This window comes from Ziziphus jujuba, chromosome 11 (assembly GCF_031755915.1).
Source record: "Ziziphus jujuba cultivar Dongzao chromosome 11, ASM3175591v1".
Lineage (NCBI taxonomy): Eukaryota > Viridiplantae > Streptophyta > Magnoliopsida > Rosales > Rhamnaceae > Ziziphus > Ziziphus jujuba.
The window spans coordinates 14388246-14410598 of record NC_083389.1 but is presented as its reverse complement, the minus strand read 5'-3'; the positions used below and the strand labels follow the sequence as shown (position 1 = coordinate 14410598).

General features: G+C 33.1%; 3 protein-coding genes across 3 annotated transcripts; 1 reads left to right on the top strand and 2 right to left on the bottom strand.

Moving 5' to 3' along the window:
• Positions 1-4790: 4790 nt before the first annotated feature.
• Positions 4791-5618, top strand: LOC132800016 (B3 domain-containing protein At1g05920-like). The gene has a single exon (XM_060812900.1). The coding sequence runs from the start codon at positions 4791-4793 to the stop codon at positions 5616-5618; it is 828 nt and encodes a 275-aa protein (XP_060668883.1).
• Positions 5619-8305: 2687 nt separating this feature from the next.
• LOC132800015 (minovincinine 19-hydroxy-O-acetyltransferase-like) lies at positions 8306-8641 on the bottom strand. Its single transcript, XM_060812898.1, has one exon. It carries the CDS (start codon positions 8639-8641, stop codon positions 8306-8308), a length of 336 nt encoding a protein of 111 aa, XP_060668881.1.
• Positions 8642-10241: 1600 nt separating this feature from the next.
• On the bottom strand, positions 10242-21524 carry LOC107414276 (probable LRR receptor-like serine/threonine-protein kinase At1g53440). The gene is made up of 24 exons (XM_048465313.2): positions 20993-21524; positions 17955-18129; positions 17353-17424; positions 17008-17073; positions 16782-16853; positions 16622-16693; positions 16203-16274; positions 16052-16123; positions 15868-15939; positions 15700-15771; positions 15527-15598; positions 14944-15012; positions 14761-14826; positions 14515-14574; positions 14274-14312; positions 14122-14165; positions 13645-14012; positions 13153-13351; positions 12925-13065; positions 12448-12566; positions 12106-12316; positions 11757-11994; positions 11243-11393; positions 10242-10948 (listed from the first exon to the last, which is right to left on the bottom strand). The coding sequence occupies exons 1-24, from the start codon at positions 21108-21110 to the stop codon at positions 10547-10549; spliced, it is 3042 nt and encodes a 1013-aa protein (XP_048321270.2). The 5' UTR covers positions 21111-21524; the 3' UTR covers positions 10242-10546.
• Positions 21525-22353: the final 829 nt, after the last annotated feature.

Here is a 22353-nt window from a genome sequence, read left to right as displayed (position 1 = left end):
CTATAATTTATGCAACATCAAACCTAAGCATGTGGACTTATAAAAAAAATAAAAAAAAATTAAATGTCCGATTGTGAATTATTGTTATATGATGTGTAATAATTCCATATAAAAGATTTTTCCTAATTATATTGATACCTTCTTACCCTTTTTTCCAGTTGCCAAACAAAAGTATAAAAAAAGAACTAAATAAAAATAATAGGAGTGTTACATTCTTTGAATAATTAAGTAGAGCTCAGCGTTTTTGTTTCTACAATACTTACTCTAAAAAAGTATTACTTTTTTTTTCCCCTACTAAAGGAAGCAGAGTTTGAAGTTTAATTGCTTATTTATTTATTTTTTACTTCTCTTTGCTACCAATTTTTAAATAAGGTAGTACTATATTCGTTTTGGGTCGGTGGTTGGGAACCAACACAGGAAAAATGGAATAGAAGATTGGATCCATAAAAATTAAAATTAAAAAAGTTGAGCTGATGATGTGATGAAAGAGAGTGCATAAACCCTAAGCGCCAATGTAAATAATAGAGGGCTAAATCCAAATTAAATTAATCAGGAAAATTAAGAATAATTAGAGAGTGACGGCTGTGAGAGCAAGTAGAGTGTGAACCTTATCCGCTAGCAAAAGGATTGCTTATATCCCAAGTATATATGTCATTATCAATTACCGCAACGGTTTTATTCCGCTCCGATTAGGAAAAAGGAAAGAATGAAGAAAGAGAGGGATGAGTGTTTCAATTATTTGCTTTTCTGATTAGTTTCCCTCTATACCCATTCCCTATATAAAGGTCTATTTCTATTTCCTTTGACTACATTTTATTTTATTTTATTTTTCCCTTGCTCTCTGTCTCTGTCTCTCTGCGCTCTTTTATTTTCAATCTCTCTTTCTCTCGGTGCTCTTTTATTTTCTCTGCGAAAAACTTGAATTCCCAGTTTTAATTATTCTTTGTGGTTGGGGAATCGAAGTTGAAGAAAAGTAAAATAAAAAGAAAGAAGAAGGAAGAAGAAGATGAGGCTGTTGAACAAAGAAGATTTCGAGGGCTTCGACTTCAAAACCAGTCAATCCGGCATCGATTTGTTGGCCCACATCTGCGGTGTTGCTTTGGATGTTCTTGAGCACGAGAAACGACGGCGTCGTAAGGGCAAAGAAATAGTACGAGACCGATCATTATCACCGTCGTTGTCGGTCAAGGCTTGTGATCAAATTGTTCATGGCCTCAAGCTCAGGATCCCTAAACCTACTACTACTACTACCCCCACCACCACTTCAATTACAATGGCGTGGCCACTTAAGAGATCAAGAAACAACCGGAGCACCATGATCAACAAGAAGAAGATAATCGAGGATGAACAATTAGGCGATGGTGATGGTTATGATGAGGATCATCAAGTCAAGAATTCCAAGAAAACTAGTAAAAAGAATAGGGCCGTTGATCAAATCGTTCACGGCCTCAAGCTCAATATTCCTAAACCCTCGTCGCATAAAAGATCAAGAAACCAAGAAGAAGAAAGCGATGATCATATGATTCAAGTCAAGAATTCCAAGAAGAGATCAAGAAACCAAGAAGAAAGCGATGATGATGATGGCGATGATTGGGATACTATCGAAGTCAAGAATTCCAAGAAAAGTAAAAAACGCCAAATTAGAAGGCCGTCCAACTTCGCAAGACGGTCGGTGCCGGTGGCCGATCGGGCATCGTACCGGGAACTTCCGGGGGAATTCAGGAGAGAAATCGAAGCGATTGGGGGAAGGGATATAAAATTGGGAATTCAGAAACAACTCACAGAGACGGATTTGAAACCGCATCATAACAGGCTGTTAATCCCTGTGAGACAGATAATTGATGGGGATTTCTTGACGGACGCAGAGAAATCCATTCTCAGCAGACACCAGGTTATGGAGGACGTCCCGTTGTTGATGAAAGAAGCGGATGGAGAGAGAATGGAGGTGATGAACATCAATATGACGCAATGGGATATGGCCAAGCAATCTGGTAAGGCCAGCTCTTGTAATTATGTTCTCAGAACTTCTTGGCAGGATGTGGCACGAACGAATAGACTTCAAAAAGATGATGTGGTTCAGATTTGGTCGTTTAGGGTTCAAGAATATACACTTCACTTGGCTCTTGTTGTGGTTCACAGGGCTAATCATCAACTGCGATTATTGGCTAATACTGGTAGCACTAGTACTGCTGGCAGTGCTGGAACTAGTGGAAGCAGTACTGGAAACGGTAGCGGAAGTAGTAGTAATGGAAGCAGTACTGGAAACAATGGAAGTTGTAGTAGTGGAAGCAGCGGAAATACCCACATTTGTTGAATCAACTAAGGAATTAATTGATTCTTCCACTTTAATTAAATTTATATAATTACTATATATATATATATGTAGATCATGTTTAATTTCTTGGATTTTTGACAGATTGATTTAAAAGTGTAATCAATTAACTTGAGATCAATTGAATATTAAAGTTCTTTTTAAGTGTATGTGTATTAATCTGGTTATGTTGCATATGTCACGAGTGGTTTTTTTGATACAAAGCATATGATGAGTTTTTTTTTTTTTTTTTTTTTTTTTTTTGGGAGCAAGGAATATGAAGAGTATTCAATGATATAGATTTTTGTGACAAAATCTGTGGGACCCAAGATAAGAATAAAGCCCCTATAACTGCTCAATCTAATCATTAGATCCTTATAGGCTGTAGGCTAACTTACATCGTTTTGGAAACTAAAATAACATGGTACTTTCTTACATTTTTTTATTAGTTGCCAAACAAAAGATCATTGGAAAAATAACTAATTGAATAAAATTAATAGGAATATTCTATGAATAAAAAAGTACAGCTCACTTTTTTTTTTGTATTTTTTTGTTTTTTTTTTCCCCTTTCTATTACAGACCCTCTAGAAAAAGTAATACTTTTTTCCACACAAAAAAGAAAAAAAAAAAAATTCTCACTCTATTGATGTGATTTTTAATTATTATAAACCTAAATCAAACCATTTATAATTTATGCAACGTCAAGTCTAAACATGTGAATTCCATAAAAAAATTATTGTCTCCAATTATAAATGATTTGTTATATTACATGTCACTTTATAATAGTTCCAACCGAAGTATAGAAAGAATAACTAAAATAAAAATAATAGGAATATTATATTCTTTGAATGAGTAGAGCTCACTGCAATTGGCATTTTTGTTCCTATGGTACATCGTCTAAAAAACTTGTACTTTCTTTTTCCTTTCCAAAAAAAGAAAAACAGTTTAGGAGAAAAAAATAATGTTATAGTTCAAATATAATATTTTTGGTTTTTAATTTCTTCATTTTTTTGAATATATTATTATTATTATTATTATTATTATTTTTTGGTTTTTTCCCCTCATTTTTTAGCAAACAGTTAAGAAATTGTTATATATTTTGGTTATGCATATGATTATACGGATAGACTGCTATCCGAATTAATAATCATATTATTACCAGAAAATAAAAAAGAATTAATAACCATACGGTTTCATGACAATATCTCAGTCCAAAGCTGCGGGAGCCAAGAAAGGCAACAAACTTTATATTTTTTTTTTTTTTTTTTTTTTTGGGTCGTGGTTTTTGATGCTGGGACATGGGGCCATGGACTTACTCTGTTAAACTATGTGCCTATGCACTTTTTTTTTTTTTTAAAAAAAAAAAAAAATTAAACGCATATTCCTATTGGCCTATACATTTTTATTTTTTATTTTTGGTGAATGACCTATATATTTTAAGAAAACTAAGGAGTTCTTTATGCATATACAAGTAGCACACCATCTAATTACCTCTACGAAGGAGAAAGAAAATTAAAGAACCCGCAGATATTGACAAAAAAAATTAAGTAGAAATTACAAGAATTTATTGGCTTTCAATCTTTCACTTTCTCAGATATATTTTCCTATTTAATTAGCTTTCTCTATTAATTGAATAGGCATCATATTGTCCTCCTTTTTTTTTTTTTTTTTTTTTTTGATAAAAGCATCAGATAGTGCTTGGCCAAAAGAATTACATGAGAATCAAGTTGTACGGCTCATGATAAGCACGAATATAAACCCTGTTCATCCTAAAAGATCTACCAAACCAAAAAATTAAATTAAAAAAGGGGAAGCATAAGAGAACCTTAAAACTTTTTTATTTTTTGTCATTAAATTAAAAATAAAAAAATTACTTTGTACACTTTAATTGAAATTGATAAATATATTTATCTATTAAAAAAATAAATAAATAAAATAAAGGAAAAGTAGTGCCTTGATACCGCTGTTATGTGATTAAAAAGTTAAAATCCAAATTTGATAAGGAAAGGATTGAATAAGAATAGTAGTGAGCGAGTAGAGTTAGTTTGAACCCCTATTACTGATTTACTTAAATCCCAAGTTCCATTATTAACCCATATTCCCAGCTTGATTTTCCTCCACTATTTCTTTCTTCTCTGTTTATTAGCATTGCTGTGTCTATTTGTCTGTGCTCTACCTATTTTATTTTTCTCCATAAAACTGAATTAAGATGCGGCTGTTGAGTAAACAAGATTTCATAGGCGTTAAACTTAACACAGAAGGCTCTTGTTTTGATATGCTCGTTGATGTCTGTTGCGTTGCGTTGAAGCGTTACGAGGAAGATAACCCACCACCACCACCACCATCACCATCATCATCGTCATCGTCATCGTCGTCGTCGTCGTCCTCCTCCTCCTCGTCGTCGTCGTTGAAGTCCGAACAGAAGGTTGAGAAAGAGAATGACATCACGGCCGTTGATGAGCTCATGACGACTAATACAATGGCAGCGTCGTCGCGGCCGCGGCGTTGCAGTAAAAGATCAAGAACAATTAAGCAGGAGAAGACGGAGCGAATCCATGAAGAAGAAGAAGAAAACGAAGAAGAAGAAGAAGAAGAAGGCGATGATGACGGTGATCATGATCAAGTCAAAAATTCCAAAGAGAAACAGAGAAAGAGAAGAAGTAGCAAGCGGAAAAGACGACTGTCCAACTTTGTACGGCAGACGGCGCCTCCGGCCAATCCGGCCTCGTACCCAGAACTTCCGGTAGAATTCAGGAGAGAAATCGAAGCGATGGGTGGAACGGACATAACATTGATAATGCAAAAAGAAGTTACGAAGACTGATCTGAAACCTTATCACAACAGGTTGTTAATGCCATTCACGAAGATAATAGGAGATTTCTTGAAACCAGAAGAGAAAGCCACGCTTAGGGCACAAAATGTCATAGAGCACGTTCCATTAATGATGAAACGTGCTTCTCCTGTGGCCAGAATGGAGTTGATGAACATAAATATGAGGCAATGGGATATGCATAAGAATTCTGGCAAGATGAGCTCATCTAATTATGTCCTCAGAACTTCATGGAAAGAAGTGGTGACAAATAATAAACTTGAAGAAGATGATGTGGTTCAGATTTGGTCTTTTAGGGTTCAAGATAGGCTTCACTTGGCCCTTGTTGTGGTTGCTAGGGCTAATTATCAACTGCCATTAATGGCTGATACTAATAGTACTAGTGGAAACAATGGAAGTAGTGGAAGCAGTGGAAACGACGGAAGTGGCAGTGGAAGCAGTGCAAATACCCAGATTGTTGAGGCAACTCCTGCTTAATTAAAGTGAGGAATTATCGGCTTATATATATGTAGATCATTCTTAATTCTTGGATTTTGATTTTTTTATTATTTTTTTTAAATCTTTCTTCTAATTTTTGACAAATTGATTTACAACAGTATTTAAATAATGGGAGATGACATTGGTTAGTTCTTCTTAAACGTTGGTTTTGTTGGGTAGATATGATGAGCAGTTTAAGGATATATAGATTTTGTGACAACATATGTGGGACCCAAGATAAGTATAAAATATTAATTTCTCTATCTAATTATTGGATGTGTTTTCTACAATGTAGGCTTATTTTTATGGGTTAATTCTTACATCCTTTTTGGCAACTAATTTTCTTGCAACTTTCTTACATTTTTTAGAGTAGGAAAGATAACTAAAAGAAGATTAATAGGAATATTTTTTTAAATAAAAAGTAGAGCTCATTATTTACCGAAAGGAAAAAAAAAAGAAAAAAAAGGGGGAAAAAAAAAAAAATAGAGCTCATTGCAATCGGCTTTTTTCTTGATGTAGTCACCAAATTTTGGATCCAACCTTTCTTCTACTGTTTTGATAGCCTTCTACATATATTTCATTCCGCATCCTTCCTTTCATCTTCACCGTTCATTTCTCATCTAGAGCCCCCATATCTCTCCACGTCATGCATATGTTTCACCGCACGTGGATGCTTGTTGGTCCCGTCTGACTCCTTGGTGGACTACTCACTGTGCGGTTTGGGCTTTTCTCCCTTAAATGGATCCCACAGACCCCTTTCTATAGTTGAACCGTTTATAAGCAGTACTTTTGAATAATCTATTATAGATTATTTATTTATTTTTTAAAAAAATTAATTTAATCTTTTGAAAATATATCATTGAGTTTACAAGAAAAAAAAAATAAAAATTAATAGATACAATATTATAGTTTAAATAAAAAAAATTAAGTTTTTTCTTCAATTTTTAAGTCACTTCTTCCTATGTATATAAAAAGGTTGGTTAAATTTTATTTAGTAGGTTTAGCCAAATGGTAAAACAATTGAAAATATATTTATAGCATCTGGGTTTCATCAGATTTGGGTGATATCCCACTGTCCCTTGAACAAAAATAAAATGATTGGTTATCGTCCATGTGATTAATATATATGGACATAGTATATTTTATCAAAAAAAATAAAAAAATAAAAAATAAAAATGCAGACATAGTATTTTTTTTTTATAAAAAAAAATTGCAAGGAAAATAGGGAATTGATTTATATATGTGCATAGATAAAATTAAAGTGCTTATGTGTATTATTAGCATGTGGCATCCGAAGAGTGACAAATCATTTTAGTTAGCTAGACATGTACCAAATTGAATATATTTTTTTTTTCATGGCCAGCAGCATGCAGGTCTTGGTGATTAGTCTTTATTAGCGCCTTTTTTTTATTTTTTTTTTATTTTCCCTTTACTACATGTTAGCACCAAAATGGTTTATGAACTATTTGTGGTTAGGTACAAAATACATTTACGGTTAATGTTATAGTTGGTGGTTTATTTTGGGTGAGAACATATGTATCTCCATTTTGTCCTTTTAAGCAGTTTATTAAAGAACATTGACTGGAGGGTGACTTTGAACATTCTGCTATCTTTTGTGATGAAAAGTTGTCATAATAAATGTTATAATCAATACACTAAATGATTTTTTTATCAATATTGTGGGATTTATAATTAAATTTGTTTATCGCAATAATTATTATTTAAGTTTGATCTAATAAATTTGTTATATAATCTCATATATTCCGATGAATTCATTTTGAATGACCAAAAGAAAATCCTACTTTATTTCCCCCCCCAAAAAAAAAAAAAAATCCTACTTAATTTGGTTTTTTAAAGGTCAGGCTTTCATCCATTTAACCGACAACAACAATTAAAACAGTAAACAAAGTAGTCAAGAGGGAAATTGGAAGTTAAGAAGGTACTCAAAAACAGACTCTGATCAATCTTAGACAATACACTTGCAACGCCAGTAAATTATAGTTTGGTGATCAAAATCCCTGGAAAAGACAACTTTGCCCTGGGGTATAGTATGCCAGAGAGCTCGTTCCCCGGAAAAAGACCTAATTGATTTCTTATTGGGCATTTGACGATCATTGGTGAAAAACTCATGTGAATTCTTAGCCACATGGATAAAGCTAGAGAAGATGACCTAGGGTTACCATAAAATCCCAATACATAAAACGTAAATTAATCTCACAAAAGTTGCATAAACTTAAAAATAATTAGTAACTAAGGGAATTTTTTTTTTTTTTTTCCTTTATATCAGAGCTGGATTTGAGGATGCAAAACCAAGAAGCTCTGGTTCGGTTTGGAATAATTCCATGTCCTGTTCGGTCAAAGTCACCCAAGCCTCTATTCCATCACCTTCTTTAGTATCCATAAAGGTGACTAAGTTCTTGCAGGAAGGGGCAAGGTTAGTGACCCAGGTGGGCTTCCCTCAACCAAAATCGACATCATAGAATCCAAAATTGCACCAACTTGAGCAGATCAACAGGTTTACAACATCTTTGCTGAGGATCAGGTCCCCAGCCTCTTTTGAGGACTGAAAAAAGGCTTGCCATGGATGGTGGCCTTGAAACCTTTTGGCTTTGATCTCCCGGAATTCTTTATTTCCTTCCCTCAAATAATTTACCAAATCTTGGAGCTCCGTTTTATCCTCCTCATGATCATGAACTGTCAACTTTGCAACAAAGAATGACACAGAGGTTTCCGATCGAGTACTTTTCTGTGAACGGCGGTTGGATAATTGTTCTATGAAGGTTGACGGCCTGAGTCAGAACATGTTGCATTAGTGGTGCATTGACGTCGTCTGAGTTTGACGGCGTTGATGATGGTCTTCTTCTTGCAGATACTGCTGCTATTGCACATTTCCAAATCAGGTCAGTCACCACTTCAAGTCGAGTAGGCTGTGGTACGCTCTCACTCGCAGCCTTGGCCTTCAAAGCCGCGATGCTCAACCCATCAAACACGAACCTTTTCGACACACACTTGATGACCGGCATTTAGGTATTGTGGTGCTACTCGTCGCCGTCGGCATCTACGGACGGTTGCAGCTGGAATGTCAAATGATCTGCTGGAGAGAAGGAGGTCGACCGTGTGTTATTATAGTCTAAGGCTGCAAGCGTTTGGTTAGTAGCACCAAGAGCGATGACAGACCAATCTTTGGGGAACAAACTCATCGTGGCAGCATCTCCAAACTTATGCGACATCCGAATACCTAATGCTACTCCTCCACACTGAAAGAAACTTGCTTGAACAAGCAGTAGGGGAAGATCAGGTGCTGTTGATGATGATGCATCAGAACTAGCTAGTCCGATGAGATGGAAGTAACCGTTCTAGTAACTTAGCATCATCATCATCATCAGGGTGTTGTTGTAGATAGGCTGAGAGGTGGACATGGAATCGAGCTTCAATATAATCAACACCCTCGTCCTCGCATTTAATGCGCATGTTACTTTCCAATCTTCCTGCAATTGGGAAGAAGCGAGTTAGGACTTCGGAGAGAGATTTCTTTAGATTCTCCGAATATTTATGCTCCTCGTCATCATCGATACTTATAATCTTTGGATAGACAAAAAGGATGGGAACATAAACCGGGGATGCCAGCTGATCCGGAAGACACAAATTGTAGCCCCTCTGGCTCAGGTGAGTGGGAGTTGGAGAAGCTGGGTTTATGATTTCTCTTCTTAATTATCGTTTCCATCTTTATCTCCCCACCCATCACTTTAATTTGAGATCCGCTGGCTTTAACCTAAATTTGTGAAATATAGGATCTCAACTGGTTAAGTTTCTTCGTTCTTTATATATATATAAGTTGAGAAGAAAACTATTACTTAACCACCAACTGGTTAAGTTTCTTCGTTCTTTATTGAATTGGCATGCTTTTTGTTTGTTGTTCTTGTCACCAAATTTTGGACCGAACCTCTCTTCCATTGTTTCCATAGCTCTTCTATATATATATATATATATACATATTTCATTCCTCATCTATATATATATTTCATTCCTCATCCTTCCTTTCATCATCACCGTTCACTCCTCATCTAGAGCGCCCATATCTCTCCACGTCATGTAGATGTTCTACACCACGTTCATGCCATTGATGATTCTACGGGTCTTGGTCACGTTTCATAGAGCTAGATGTCTCTTCTATCCACTTAGTGGGCTCTTACTGTGAGGTTTGGGCTTTTGTCCCTTAATTGATTCCTACAGGCCCCTATCCAACAGTTGTCATAAATTATATAGTACCCATTTTTTTACCCTCAATTAGCTTTGAATAAAAATAAATAAAAATTTAGGACCTAAATGTAGCTTAAATATGACCTAAATATTGTATGTTATTATTTTATTGATTTACAAATTAATATAACATATGGAACTTTTAAAAAAATAATTATAATGGAATATAAATTGAATAGTGATTTGTATATATAAATTTTAGTAGATTTATTGATATCTTAAGTATTATTGTATTATTTTATTAATTTGTATTGATTTTGTTTCATTTATCCATATTTTATTTATATTTCCTTTATATATATATTTAATTTATAGTAATTTTTCAATTGATAAAATATTGATACACAAAATTACTATTATCTATTAAATGGAAACTTCCAAAGCAAACTCAATTATAAGAAATAAGGATTAATCCTTTTTTCCATCCTTGATTTAGTACATTACATTAAGAAGCAGAGCAGACCTCGTATATATAATTAACCAAAATTATTCTGTTAATTTATTTACCCCTTCAAATTATCTAACCAAACAAAACATATATATATATATTTTTTTTTTTTAATGTAATACCTTTACAAAGGAATGCAACAAAATTCAAATAAGAATTTCAAAATCCCTGAAAAACTTTGTCAGCTTTTTCATTACTCTAAATTAACATTGAAAGGATCCTAGAGAAGCTTGCTGGATGAAGAATCTTCATGGTGATCATCCTTACTGGGAAGAGAAATTGAAGAATCAATCCATGGACCATCCATAGACTGGCCTCTTTGATGGCTATCATGTGAGATTGAAGAGACTTCCTGTGTTTGGCTGTCTTGTGACAGCATTTCAAATGCTTTAAACCTTGCATCTGTCTCAGCTGAATTCCGCTTGATGATCGGTGCTTGGACCGGAATATCACCTTCAAGCATGCTGACTACAGATGACATGGGTGGTCTCAGGGTAGGAGATGGATTGGTGCATAAGAGTGCCAAGTTAAGCATCGTCATGGCCTCCTTTTTGGAGTAGTTTGAACCAAGACTTGGATCCACAAGTTCCAAAAGATTTCCTTGTTCTTGTAGGACATAGGCCTTCAATTAACATGTAGAAAACCAAAGGAAAAAATAATTTAATGCTTCATGAACATATTCACATAAGGAAAATGCAAGGTTTAAAAAAGAGAGAAATTTTAGAAAGACCAATTTCTATCAAAAAGTTAATTCAGATTCTACCAACAAAGACATACTACAAAATTTCATTTTTATGTAAAATTTCAAATAAAATAAAATAAAATAAACATACAAACTTCTAAGAGCATCAGAAATATAACAATAAAAACATGATAAAAAGCATAGGAAGCATAGAATGTAATGCTTATTGCTTACCCAATCAAGAAGATAAACAAATTCCTCCTTTGGTCTGTAATTTGTGTTGCTCTTCCCACTGACAATCTCTAAAGCTACAACTCCAAAGCTGTATACATCTGCTTTGTCTGTCAAATATCCTCTCATGGCGTATTCAGGAGCCATATAACCTCTGGAAAAGGTAAATAGACAGTTCCATATGAGTGGCTGAAATTGTTTAACCAGAAAAGGCTGGTGGTGAAGCATTTAACAGTAATTCCTAGAAAACTTGCAATAGATATCTGCTTATACATCAATTATCATATATAAGTAAACAAGCCAGTGTATAACCCAATCACAGGAAACCTGTAGATCATCCAATGCATGTTAGCATGGCACACTTCTCCTGTTTAACATCAATCTCTCTGTCACCCTCCCCTCAAAAACACATCATTATGTCTAAGTCCTTTATAAACTAATTTAATAAATCTAAATTATGTTAGTTGCCGACTGAAGCTGAAGATGCTGTAGGTTATGGGGAGGAAACAGGACTTACATTGTTCCAGCAATTCTTGTGCTGATATGGGTGTTTTCTTCTTCATCAAGCTTGGCTAAACCAAAGTCAGATATTTTTGCATTTAGATCCTTATCAAGGAGCACATTGGTTGCCTTTATATCTCTGTGAACAATTTTCAACCTCGATTCCTCATGGAGATATGCTAACCCCCTTGCTATTCCCAAGCATATCTTCTGTCTTATTTTCCAGTCAAGTTGTAGCCGTTGTTCCTCATGACCTATGATGTCAAAAAGGAAACGAGAGAGAGAGAGAGAGAGAGAGTATTTAGATGCAAGTCCGATCATAAAATTTATGACTTCAAGCTGAAGATTTTTAGTCAAGCATTTACCAAAAAGTGCACGGGCAAGACTATTGTTTTCCATGTACTCATATATAAGCAACAATTGATTTCCTTCAATACAGCAACCATATAGCTTCACAAGATTAGGATGTTGCAATGCAGATATCATGCCGATCTCGTTGACAAATTCACGATTCCCTTGCTTTGATTTGGAAGAGAGCTGCTTAACAGCAATCACGGAGCCATCTGATAGTACACCCTAAGAACCAAGCAAAGCAATTATAAAGCCACTTTCTATACACTTTCTTTTTTTGGCTGACCATCAAAATTTTTTTTCAAAAACTATAAACTTTAATGACACGGCCAAAGTTTAGCCTAAAAATATACTACCTTGTAAACTGGACCAAAGCCTCCTTCACCTATTTTATTTGCTGGGTCAAAGTTACCTGTGGCAGCTTTGATCTGTCTTAATGTGAAGTATCCTGTTTGTAACTCAAGCCCTCGTAGTTCTGAGACAAAGCAAAAGTTAGAATGAGAAAACACATTCACAGAGTGGCAAATCAGATCAGTACGATAAAAGACGAGGCATATATTATTTACAAGTGCTGTACTTCCTTTTTATTTATTTATTTTTCTCCCTTACTCTCTTTGAAAAAAAAAATAAATAAATAAATACCCGTGGAATATTTGCAATTTCAAGTATCTTAAGAGTACATTTCAAAATAACAAAGTTCTTCTTGCACTACTTAAGAGATAAGAAATATGGAATTTCAAATCTCTTCCATGGTGTATTATTTGCCATAATTAACAATCAAGTGGTTGATTATAACTTCCATGTGAATAAACATCTTGTATACTTATCCTCACCTGGATCTTCAAGGTCTTTTCCCCCTAAGTAACCCATCTTTCGGAGGGCTAAAAGGACCAATAAGAGAAATGCACATGATCCAGCCACAATGCCAGCAATGGCTAAAGCAGATAGCCTCCTCCCAGTATCAACCTTGAAGTCTGGAAAAAAAAAAAAAAAAAAAATGTGATTGTGATAAACTTAGATAGAAAACCAGATAGAAATCTGAAATCATGAACCAAACTTACTTGGTGTCACGGTAATGGCAGAAATGAGAGGTCCGTAGACACCTCTGGCAGGAATGGCACCAGTTCCTTTCCCTGCCCAGTATAAATGGATCTCTAGAGTGCCACCATTAACAAGAACATTATCATGTGTCATGGTGATGCCTTTTCCAACACCTCCAGCTACCTCTGCAATATTAAAATCCTTCAAAAATATGTTCCCCTGCACAAAAGAAAAATCATAAGTTCACTACCTTCATACAATTATTGAGAGCATGTCTATGATAATGTTGTCAAAGTTACTTCTAAACAGTACGAGACATGTTATTTTTTTCAGTAAGTTGTTTTGTTGAATTGCTTTCATGTTTCAAAATTTTCATATATTAATAGCTTCATAAGAGGCCATGACAATGTCCCTTCTAGCCCCTTTTGAACTCTAAGCTAAATCTTGTAGAGAATTAACAGTTCTTAATAATAATAAAATGTGTTAACTTCGATAAATGAAATTACACTTACTTGAATTGAGACATCAAATATGCGCTTTCCAACGCTACTATATGTTTCATTATCAGTAAACATTATTTCAGCGAAGTGGAGTTGTACTTTGTAACTGCCCTTTAGCATGCAAAGCCCATAATATTTGAGTGATATTGGGGAGAGACGAGCTGTTTGATAGTATTCTGGACCAGTTACGTTCAGAGAAAATTTGTTTGATGCTATGTATTCTGCCCTATCATTTCCCAAGAAAACCCCAGTACTGCTATACGCCCATTTTTCTGATACAGAAAAAAAGTTTGATTTGCCTCCACTGCTTATGTCCTCCGCATATTCATTGCCATCGAGTTCCATATTCCTCCCTCCACAGTTAACAAAGAAAGAGTGGTCTGCAGGTGTAGTAGTAATTATATTAGATATAAGATCCATCCAGGTTATATGACCATATAAGCTACAAAGAATTCGTGAAAGCATGATCTGATGGGAATCCAAACTTACGTCCGGGTTTTCCAGAGCAAGGGAGGTCCTTGTTCAAGCACCATCTATATTTTGAAAATTAAATCTTAGTCATTCTTGAATCATATGAAATTTCATATATATATATATATATATATATCTAAAAGAGACAATTAAAGGTGAGAAAGACTTACGAGTTACTTTCAGAAGTTGAGTAACTAGAAATACGATTCCTGTTAGATAATAAAGGTAATCAGAATATATTAAAGAAGAATGGCTTCCAGAGTGATAATATATATATATATATATCTAGAGAGAGAGAGAGAGAGAGAAAGAGAGAGGATTTTGGAGAAATGAAAAGGAAAGGAATAATATTCAACATATGGACAGGTATAGTTATATTCACTTAGGAGAAGCCTTAAATACTAAACTCACACTTGCAAATTTGCACAACTAGCCTGAGCTGGCCCCGTAAAATTGTTATATGATAAATCGCTGCAAACAGATAAGTCATACAATTGGTCAGTAAATTTCTTAATATGAAAATTTAAATTAGTAGAATGAGGGACAGAACCACAACTGATAAGTTCAGTAATACAAAAGGTTCTGCAGCAGGCAATTTATAGACAACTTTAAAGCCAAATGAAATGCAAGTTATAGTAGACAGAATAATATACTAACAAGTTCTCGTCGCTGTCCACTATCCACTCTGGTAATTTTCCAGTAAGTGAGTTGTTGGTCAAAAACCTGCAACCCATAGAAGTTAATTATCTCTCTTATGAAGAAACTAGTACTTGGTGAAACATATAGAAATAAAGAACGCAAAAATAAATATAAAACCTGAAATTGACTAGATTAACTTACATGTGATTCAGACGTAGACTCTGAAATGTTGCTGGAATGCTACCAGTCAGCCTGTTGAAGCTCAAGTCTCTGAACGAAAAGGGGGTAAAAAAAAAAAAAGAAAAAAAAAAAGTCTCATTCAATTACATCTACAAGTTTGTCTACAAAGAATGTACAATCAAATTAATGAAACATGGATCTACTCAATCTTGCCACAAGCATTTGTGATGGTTAATAGTTGAAAATTCCACTGATAATAGGTTTCGTGAGTGAACATATTCTACTTTAGTTAGTCTGTAATATATCGACTTTATCTAATCTTATATCCAACTTTACATAATCAGTCAGTAACTAGCAAATGACTATGCAAGTCAAATACGTACAGAACAATTCACCCAAAAATAAATAAATAAATAAATACTAGCAGAAAAGATATTAATTGTCATGCATTGTTCTTAAACTTACGGAGCCCTCATTAAGTTTAGATCAGTTCACTTGCAGGCACATCTGGATTAGGTCACTTGAGTGCGAGACCAAATAACATAGAATCCTTTGTTATGTTCAAAAAAATATACAAGTACGTTTACAAATTCTAGGAACTTACAATGTTTTCAGATCTTTCATATTTCCTATATAGTCTGGGATTTTATCATTAATCAAGCAATTCCTCATTACCCTGAGCCACAAAATAGCAAAACAAATTCAAAAGTGAGCTCAAGAGAACCATGGAGATAATCTTATAGAACTACTATTTTAGTTGCAGCAAATCGAACTCACAATCTTTCTAATTTTGTCAGATCTGTCAAATTGGGGAAAAGGCTGCTTGATCCCTTCAAATCAGATATCCTCCTGATAAAGAACATAGGTTGGTTAATTCCATTATTTGACAACTTTGACTCAGTTTGTCACTAGAACATACAATTACTAGATAGAGAAAGCTCTCACAATTCAGTTAAGTTTTTCAATAAAGATATAGAGGATGGAATAGGCCCCTCCATGGATGTGCCTTGCATATCCCTGCATCAAATTTGTATTTTTTTAAGTAAATTTATCGGGAAAAAGTAACCATTCATTATATTTTCAAAAAGGCAGAAGATTGCAGATAAATGGAATGAAGTGAAGCACTCACAGTCTATCAAGTTGGGTCCAGTTCCCAATAAAACTAGGTATCTTCCCTGATATTCTGCTCCCATCTATCCTACTGCATATAGTAATAAAGGTGAGAAATCTAAAAATTCAAAGCAGATATTCATATAATAAAGTCACCTTACTGGACTTACAAATCAGTCAAGTTCTTTAAATTTCCAAATGTTACTGGTATTGTTCCTGTAAAATTGTTTCCCGCCAGAAGGCTGAAAAATAAAGAACTGTCATCAGTTACACATTCTTCAAATCAATGTGAAAGAAATACATAACAAAAATTTTAACTATAGTGAAATCTTAGGAAACAACAAAGATATATGTATTTTTTTTCTTTTATTTCTCCACAGAGACTCAAATTTGTAGTCAAATAAAGACTATGTTTAGGCTAAGTAAATGACAGAGAACAGTTTGGTTGTAAGAATCTGATAAACAGGATATGATTAGATTTTATTTGGTCATAAATGAATTTTTTTAAGCAAATTGGACCTCTAAGACATCACTTGGTATCCAAAAAGGAAATTCAATGATGAACAGGGAAGAAGAGCAGCAGTCTTACAGTCTTTTCAAATTACTCAAACTCCCCAGGTCCTGATGAAGAGACCCTTCAAGCCGATTATCTTCTAACACCCTGGAAAATGCAATTTAAATTGAAACCAGGGTCACACATTTACATTTTTGGTTCAATTATATGATTTAACTTTAAACAGATGACTTACAGATCTGTGAGTGTGGTTATGTTACCAATTTCTTTAGGAATTGAACCATTGAGGCGGTTTCCCAAAAGTGACCTGCAGCATACCAACATATGAATCTATGATATTGAATGACCTATTGAAACACTTGTGCATAGCCATGGAGTATTATCATACTCCCTCAAATATCATATATATATATATATATAGAGAGAGAGAGAGAGAGAGATAGAGAGAGAGAGAAACTTACAGCTTTTGAAGGGGTGCGCGAAAAGTTTTGGGGATTGGTCCACTGATGTAGTTTCGAGTTAGATCACTGTTGAATGAAACAAATTCCTCTGTGTCACATGGTAATAATAATGAAAATAGAGAGAAAGGGCTTCATTGTTGAAGGAAATATATGTACTGAAATTGATTAGAAAGTGTCTAGGCTCAACAGATTCTTATAAGTTGCAATGAACCTACATCCTAGTCTCGGAAGCACAGACTCCCAAAACCAATTTTAATCCTCTTACTCTGTAAATCTTAGTAGTAAATTCAAATATTCGTTGAATTGATACATACATATATGTGTGTGTGTGTGTAAATCACTTACATTTCTTCAAGAAAAGTAAGGTTGCCAAATTCTTCAGGTAGAGCTCCTGTTAAATTGAGGCCCTTCAGCCAGCTGCCATACCAAATTTAGAACACAAAATTCTAAGTAAAATAATAATAATAATAGATTTTTCTAACATGCAACTACATTTCTAGTGCCTGCAGGAAAAAAATATGTATATTGGTTTAGAAATTTGACAATAAAATTTTGATAACTTAATGTTAATGGTACAATGTTTTCCATCCGATGCTTATGCCACAGACCATTTATACAGAATAAACATGACAATATCTGACAGAAAGACCACATTCTTATTAATTTTTAGCTTAAAAAAATTTGATTACCGCAACTCAAAAATTTAACAAAATCACTATCATCCATAGAACATATATATATATATATATATATGGTCATTACTTCTTATACATGTAAAAGTGCAACACATACTCTAATCTCTACGATTAAGGAAATGATATAAAACTAATATCAACACGACTATAACAATATAATTATTCAACGAAAGGTAAAGCACCAATAAAAAGAAAAATTAATTAACAAATTTTATATGAGATGCTCTGTGCAATCATGGAATAAACTCCTACATTGTCTTGACATGGCAAACAGTGCCATTTGCAAAAGAGCAGTCGCAAGTCACATTGCTTATAATGTCATCTTCCCAGATGGTCATGTTAAAGCCTTCACTCCGACTACACGAATTTCGGCTGATGTTCCAATGAGGGTTCTGTAGCTTGTCGGAAATTGTTTGAAGAATTTTCACTGTCACACACATTTCAATAACAAAATTTATTTATAACTACATAATATGAGATAGAAATATCACATGAAAGAGATAACAGAATATATATAGTAAAAAAAAAAACTAAAACAAACTTCTTTTTTCTCATCTTTATAATTTTTTTATTTCCTTTTATCAATTCTCCATTCTTTGTTGGTTTTTATCCTCAGAGTTAACATGTAATTTATTCTATCCCCCTGCAAAAAATTACCCTTTCTCTAGTTTGCACAAGTTTTGACTAATTTGGACATAGAATCTTATGTCAGTTTAGAATAATGTTGGAACAAAAAATAATTACTTAAATAATGATATTATTAAACATTTTGGATGGTAATATATCCATGTGAAATGTTATAGAGTAGGACAGCTATAGAAAACCAATATTTTAATCTCCAAGATCCAGCCATTCACATGCTTTTTCCTTCACACTCATATTGAATATTCGATGTAAAATTAAACATATATCACATGGTCAAAATCCATATTGAATATATTATATTTTCTACATCTGACCGTCCACAGTTTGTAGATAAGATGGTCAAAATTGTATGATGCCCATGTCACCCATATTCAAAATTGTATAAAAATATATGAAATTAATTGTACATATATATATATATATATATGTATACATTTAAATATATTTTGACTTAATATAACCGAAATCTTTATTCAAAAAAAAAAAAAAAAAGAAAAAAAAGTTATGTTACAAGTCAACAAAGTTCATATATTCATCATTCAAGCCTGCTCAAATCCATTAGATGGTCAAAATTGTATAATTCCCATGTCATCACTTATGTTCACACTTATACATATGAACTTAATTATAATACAACTCAACTAAGTTCACATATTAGACATCATTCAAAGCCTAATCAATTTATTACATTATCTGACATATTATTATGAAAAAAAAAAATGGCTTTGGCTCCCATTTTTCTTGCATTAGAAAAAGAAAAAAGAAAAAAGAAAAAATACAGGCAAGCTGGCAAAACATACTAGTCCCTTAATTAGGCATGGTCGGGACTTCTGATACTTATCTATTTTTTAAAATTATTTTATCTATTAATATTGTAGAACAATTTCATCACTGAAGTTGAAAAATACAAAACATGTTACTGAGAATTATTATCCAGATAAAATATCTTAGAAATTAAATTATTCTAAGAAGAAAAAAAAATTAATACAAAGTTTTTTTTGGTAATAAAATTAATAAAAAGTTAATAGCATATAAAGTGCCTTGGTATGTCCCAATCGATCTGAGGTGGTAATGTTGGGCACGTCAGTGGCTGGATATGAACCTCTATGGCCATATCCCATTAAATAATTGGTTCAAAGCTGGTAAGAAGAGACAATAGCAGACAATTACTGCTATTTGACATAGTCAGATTATTCAACCACTTAGCGCTTAATCCATCCCCTATTGGTTAAAAAACCTGTGAGATTTCGAATCTCCATTTCTAATATCCAAAAAATGAAAAAGTATATGTCCAATTTTTTTTATAAATATATATATATATATATATTAATGAAAAATAAATGAGAAATATATGAAAATTACCCCCTTTCTTAACCCACATGGCTGAAAAAGAATATTTTAGCCAAAAAAAAAAAAAAAATTGGCTGAAAAAGAATATCAATTCAAAATTCTGACACTTTCTAATTTCATGAATTGTAAAATCAGTCACCTATCTTTTTTCCCTTTTTTTTTTTTTTTTTGGGTGAAATAGCCATACTCCAAGTTGCACTCCTATTTATTGCATATTTATAAAACCATTATATCCCTCCAAGTCACTCTCTCTCGCTCTCCCTTTCTTTTGTTTTATATATATATATTTATATATAGGTCACTTTCTACATATTTGTTTAAAAGCAGGACAAAATTGTAATCTCACAAATAAAAAAATCTCAAACCCAAAATGGGATTGTTTATTATGGGGAAAATGCATGCATGTAAATAGAATTTTTTTTTTTTTTTTTAATAGAGTTTTGTGTCAGAAACGGGGTACAGAGTAACTCTCTGTGGGCCCACAGCGACAAAGTTTGAACTGTTTCTTTGTGGTCGACAAAATTCTAAGAAATTTTTTGGAAATAAATATATGTGCGCTAAAAACTACTGTTATTCTGGATTCTGTAATGGACAAAATTGTAAGAAATTTTATGGAATTAAATATATGAGAAGAATTCAGATTAATTGACACGATTTTAGCTTTCCAGAGTGTAATCAGATTCTAAATATCTGTCAGAGATGGACAGTTTTTTTAAATAAATAAAACTTAAACACCAATGAAACTTGAACCAATCAATTCCAAGGTAATTAAATACTCTTCTACTGCCTCTGCTTGTGGTTGTTTGCTTAGAAATTTTGGGGAGGAAAAAAAAAAAAAAATGTATGAACTATGAAACTTCTAATGGATCATATGAGAAAAAACACAAACAAACAATCTTCTGAAAGCCCAAATGGGATAAACAAGGCGTCGAAACTGAGAAACAAGAACGACAAAAGAAAAACAGAGGACAATAAAACAAACAATGGAAAGCAACGCTTAAAAAACAACATCAACTTTCTTTCGTTTTCCATCAGTTTCTCAGTGGCCAAACAGAAACAATTTTCGAAAACCAAGTCTCCTTACAACATAAAAACAAAGCATAAATGAATTGCAGATAAAATTTTAGAACCAAAGCAATGTAAGTTAGTGAGAAAAACGATGTTAAAAAAAAAAAAAACAAAAATCTAAAAACCCAAAAACATAGACCAAGGAAAAAAAAAAAAAAAAAACTCAAACCCAGAAATAATCTATCATCAAATAGAAAAAACTAAGAAGTGGGAATTTCAAAGTGTACCTTCATCTTCAGGAAGAAGTTGAGCGTGAGATCCAAACCCAGTGAAGAAACAATTCAAAGCCAGAAACCCAAAAACAACAATCGAAACAATCTTGTCTGTCGAAAACACAAACCCCATACTTTTTTTTTTTTCTTGGTTATCACCAAAAAAAAAAAAACCAAAAAAAAAAAAAAAACTGGTTCCTAAATCTCTAAATAAAATTAATATTCCTCTTCTTTACAACACAACGAAAAAAGCAGAACAGAGACACAGAATAGACAGAAACAGAGAGATTCAGAGTTTGGAGTGGTTGGTCATAAGGGAAGGAAATGAAGAAGGTTATTTAGTAAAACTGAAAACTGGCAAAATAGAAGAGAACACGGAAATCAAAAACAAAAGTAAAATGATTTTTTTAGTTTTTATTTTTATTTGTTTTCTCTTGTTTCGGAAAACATCGAAAGCAACAAAAACACGAAAGTGTTTCACAAGTTTGAAGGGAGACGAGTGATGGCTCAAAAGGCAGAAACCCATATTTTACATTGGAAGAATATATATTTTTATATTATATATATATATATATATTTAAAAGACAATACATAGGAAGATATTTGAATTATTTATTATTATTATTATTAAGAAGACTATTATTTAGTTATATATATTTCTATTTTTAGACCTAATTTGACTTTAAATATTTGGATACGCTTAAGCAACTTTTCTTTATTCTTTCTTTTTACAAAGAAAAGAAAAAAAAATTATTAATATACATAAATTTGACATTCGGCGGCATGGTCAATGAATTCCACAAACCAAATTAAAAGATGGTACACGGTTAAATATGGCGGCAATATATCAACGTGCGGTGCACATTTTGGCAGACGGTCAGCCTAACTTTACTCCCACTTCAAAAGAAAAAAAAAATTGCCCTTTTTTAAAAAAAAGAGAGAGAGAGAGAGATAGAGAGAGAGAGAGAGAGAGAGAGCGAGAGAGAGAGAGTGTGAACGAGAGTAGGCAAGAAATTCCTAAGTTTAATTTTTTTAATCTATCAAATTTGTAATTGGCAATATTCTTGTTTTCTTTTTCTTTTTTTATTTATTATTTTTTAATTGGGACAAAGGCAATATTCTTCAGATAAAAAAAGAAAAATTCAAAATGTATTACGAACTTACATGATATTATTATATTTCTTTTCATACGAGATCTTGGAAATTTCAATTAGGACATTTTGTTGAACAAACAATAATTTGTTTCGTTTTGACGTACTTATATTAACAAAGCTTTTCAGCTATTAATGCATTTTAAATAACTTATATATATATATATATATATACATATAACTTCTGTAATGGAAAATATATAATCTTTTTTGTGGAAAATGTAT

Bases quoted from the DNA above. Each gene is read 5' to 3' on its own strand.
- LOC132800015 (XM_060812898.1), bottom strand. From the start codon at position 8,641: ATGCCGGTCATCAAGTGTGTGTCGAAAAGGTTCGTGTTTGATGGGTTG.
- LOC132800016 (XM_060812900.1), top strand. From the start codon at position 4,791: ATGGCAGCGTCGTCGCGGCCGCGGCGTTGCAGTAAAAGATCAAGAACA.
- LOC107414276 (XM_048465313.2), bottom strand. From the start codon at position 21,110: ATGGGGTTTGTGTTTTCGACAGACAAGATTGTTTCGATTGTTGTTTTT. The intron at 16,694-16,781 runs GTAAGTCATCTG...TGCATTTTCCAG, and splicing joins ATAACCACACTCACAGATCT to GGTGTTAGAAGATAATCGGC. The intron at 12,317-12,447 runs GTAGTATATTTT...CTTGGTTCTTAG, and splicing joins GCTTTGGTCCAGTTTACAAG to GGTGTACTATCAGATGGCTC.